At 30.2% G+C, this 3673-nt stretch overlaps 1 protein-coding gene across 1 annotated transcript; it reads right to left on the minus strand.

Annotated features, from left to right (window-relative positions):
• Positions 1-673: 673 nt before the first annotated feature.
• Positions 674-3143, minus strand: LOC109803147 (ethylene-responsive transcription factor ERN1). The gene has a single exon (XM_029272594.2). It carries the CDS (start codon positions 3045-3047, stop codon positions 2061-2063), a length of 987 nt encoding a protein of 328 aa, XP_029128427.1. The 5' UTR covers positions 3048-3143; the 3' UTR covers positions 674-2060.
• Positions 3144-3673: the final 530 nt, after the last annotated feature.

Here is a 3673-nt window from a genome sequence, read left to right on the forward strand (position 1 = left end):
CTAATTGGACTGTCAATTTCGACTTCAGAAAAGAATTAGAAAATCTTAAGAATTTAGGGATTTCTTCTACTACTTCTTTCTCTCTTGTAATTCCACACATGAATTACTTATTTCTCTCCCCCGTACCTTATTGTGACAAGAAGAGCGTTTGAGAAAATCTGAGTACTTCTCCTCAGAGTTCCTTTCTTTTCTCTCTTTTCACCTCAGTCCTTCTAGAACACAAAATGAGACAAATCCCCCTAACTCTGCCTAATCCCTCTTTTAAAAATTCACTGAACCAGGTCAACCCAACTCATTTCCTTTTTCCCATTAAATTAAATAAATTAATAAAATTCAATAAAATTGTCTTATTATTATTTAATAAAAAAATTCTCCATATTTAATTTCAAATAATAATTTTGAATATAATCTAATAATATTTAATTACAAAATTACTCATTATTTAATAATATTTATTTTTCAAAAAATCAGAATGATAGAAAAACAATTGATTCATTTGAATTTTCACTCTAATTAATTAATTGAGCTAGACCCTTAATTAAAAATAAATATATTCCGATATAATTTTTCAAACCCTTTTCTAGAAACTAATAAAAAAATATAAAAAGGGAGCATTTGGGCTGATAATGTAGGTGAAGTGATGTCTTTGAACAACATGTAATATGTAAGCATATCTTTGGATGTGATGAGTGATATAACTCTAGCCTATCACTTAGACATAATCTCCGCGTAAAGATTTTTGAGTGAGTCATTTCTGTGATGCTTCACACGCCAAGGTTTGTAGCTACAATTATTGATTGAAAATTTCATGATATTCATGGCCAATCCAAATTAGCATAGGGCATGATGTATACATGTAATGTAATTGGACCAAATTGTGTTTGGTAAAGTGGCGTGTTTGGTTTTCGTTTACAGGTAAAGTTTAATATTGAGTTTTGTAAAAAAAAAAAAAAAAAAAGAAGTAAAATCATTTTCAAGTAAAGTTTAATATAATAGTGCTAATTTTGTAAGTAAACAAATTAGAATAGGTGTTATAATGGTTTGTTATTTTAAAATACAAAAAGGTTTAAAGCTGAAATATTTAATAGGATGCAAAATATTTTCCAATTTGCATACCACCTGAGTCTAATTTTGCACTAGTGTCTCCCCAGACGTGAAAAATAGAGTACAAGTTTTACTTTAGATATATTATATATGAAGAAAATAAATTAAGGTCAAATAATTAAACACACTCATTTATATTATTTTACACTTATAAACTAGCTCGTTCAACAAGTAATTTTACTATTATTCTAAAATTCTAAATTGTGATTGTGATTGTTACGATGTAAATTTATAATAATAAAAATTAATTAAAACTTTTTTTTCTTTCTAATTTTTTACTCTAAACCCTTTTCTCCCTTTTCTAAACGTATCTTACATTTTCCAACACTTTATCTAATTATTATTAGTTATCTCATTTGTTCTTTTAACATCTTATATGATGAAATTTATTAGATTAAAAGATTAAAACTCGAATATGTGTATATTTGTTTTAAAGTGAAATAAAATAGTATTAAGAATCCATTACAGTTGTGTTGCAAAATTTCTAATAATTTAAAATCACACCCAATTTTAAGTCATTGCAATCATGGGGAGCACCGCAAAAGTAATATTGTGGTTGGAACATGTGTTGCAAACCACAATTTAGAACCCTGAATTCTACAAAACACTTTTAATTCAACTAACTAGTTAATTTTCAACTTTCCATTTCTAGTTGTTTGCTAGTTTTGACAAATACTTCCATGAATGAATGCTTAGACATTTTACATAATTAGGATCCCTCAAGCACCTAATGCAACTCATTGATATTCCTGCTAATGTTTGGAAAGCAGATAAACAGAATTCTATCTCACTAAAAAGTTTTCAGTTACTGTAAAATTTCACTCACTCTTAATATCCTTTTTCTTTCCAATTTTTAAACAAAAACAAACCAAAACAGAAAAATAAAAAAAACTGTAGACATATTGGAGGAGAGATTTGCAGGATCATATACTTATTATTAGACTTCATAAACATGTTCAACACAAAAATGAGCACAAGGGTGAAAGATCCCAGAGAGATTCACTATTAGAGTCTTGAACAGTGTCCATGTACTCTTGCACACCATTCATTGCATAAAGTGAAGCTGATATTTGTCTTTCAACTTTCATCCTTTCAAACTCTGGAAGCTCCAAGCCATCTAAATCAGGCAAATTTGCTATATCCATTACTTGTTTGAATGGAAAACGATCAAAAACAGCTTCAAAACCCCATGAAGGATTCTTCTCAGAACCTGACTCAGACTCCATGAAATCGCTCAAATCAGGTCTATAAGCATCATCAAATAGTTGTGTGTGTTGGGTTGTTGTCTCACTAGAAAGTGAGTATTCACATGTCTCACTATTGCTTGAATTAGCACTATTACTACTAGTACTAGAACTACTAGATGTGTTGTTGACCCTTCTTTTTTTCTGATTTCCCACATGATGTATCCTCTTTTGGAAGCAATCCTGTTCGAAATATGGTTGGACACTAAATGTTGACACTTCTCTTAACGAAGATTTGAACCTTAATTCACCATGTGGTGGAGGATTAGTATCTTCTGCTAGACTCAACCCTTGTTGATTGTTGTTGACTACCCTTGTGGCACATGTTTGAGCATCTTGTTCATGTTGTTTGGTTTTGGAACCTTTTCTGGTGTTGAGAAGATTCTGAATCCGTGAAGCAAGAGGGGAGTCCAAGGACACACGTGTGAGGAAGTTGGTGCGTGTGTTGGAACCACGAAGAAGGCATGCAGCTTCATCATAAGCTCTTGCTGCTTCTTCTGCTGTCTCATACGTGCCAAGCCACATTCTTATCTTTTGTGTTGTGTCTTTGATCTCAGCAACCCATTTCCCTGAGGCTCTTTGCCTCACACCAACATACTTGTTCTTGTTTCTGTTGTTCTTTCTCCCTTTGAGTTTGCCTCCTTTTGATGATTTGTTTGGCTTCAAGTGTTGCTTTGGATGCTGGAATTGAATTTCCATTAGAAATAGAAGAAACTTCCTTAGCCCTCACAACTCACTTAAGGTTTGGTTTGGTTTGATTTTCTTAATTTTCATGTTGTTTGCAAGTTTGTGAGATCATAATATATATATGGATGAAAATAGTTGGTAAGCCTTTTAGCAAGTGGGATTAGTATATTGCATGGACATTTCTTGGTTTATTTATTTATTTTTTTAATTGTTGTTGTTGTTGGTTAGTTTTTAAAATAATGCATGATGAAGACAAGTTACCATTCATATTATATTTCTCCTGACTTTATTCGGAAAGACCGCTATACTTGTCTCGTTAGTTGGCTTTGCATTACTGACAAAGTTTTTTGTTTTTTTTTTTCTTTAAAACCAAAATATTTTATAGTAAAAAACAAAAGATTAATTCTTTGAAGTATTGAATTTTTTTTATAAAAAAAATGAGTTAAGAACTTGACGTTTTTTAATAAATGTTTTTTTTTATACATAGATCACTGATTGAACTCCAGATCATGTATTTAATAAGAAATAAAGTTGTCTATTAGTCATATCAAATATATTAATTTTTAATTATAATTTTAATACATTTGTCAAAAGCTATTGTATGTTTTTTAAAAAGAAATATATAAAGGGTTATATTT

Source organism: Cajanus cajan, chromosome 1, assembly GCF_000230855.2.
Source record: "Cajanus cajan strain Asha chromosome 1, NIPB_CcT2T_4, whole genome shotgun sequence".
Classification (NCBI taxonomy): Eukaryota; Viridiplantae; Streptophyta; class Magnoliopsida; order Fabales; family Fabaceae; genus Cajanus; species Cajanus cajan.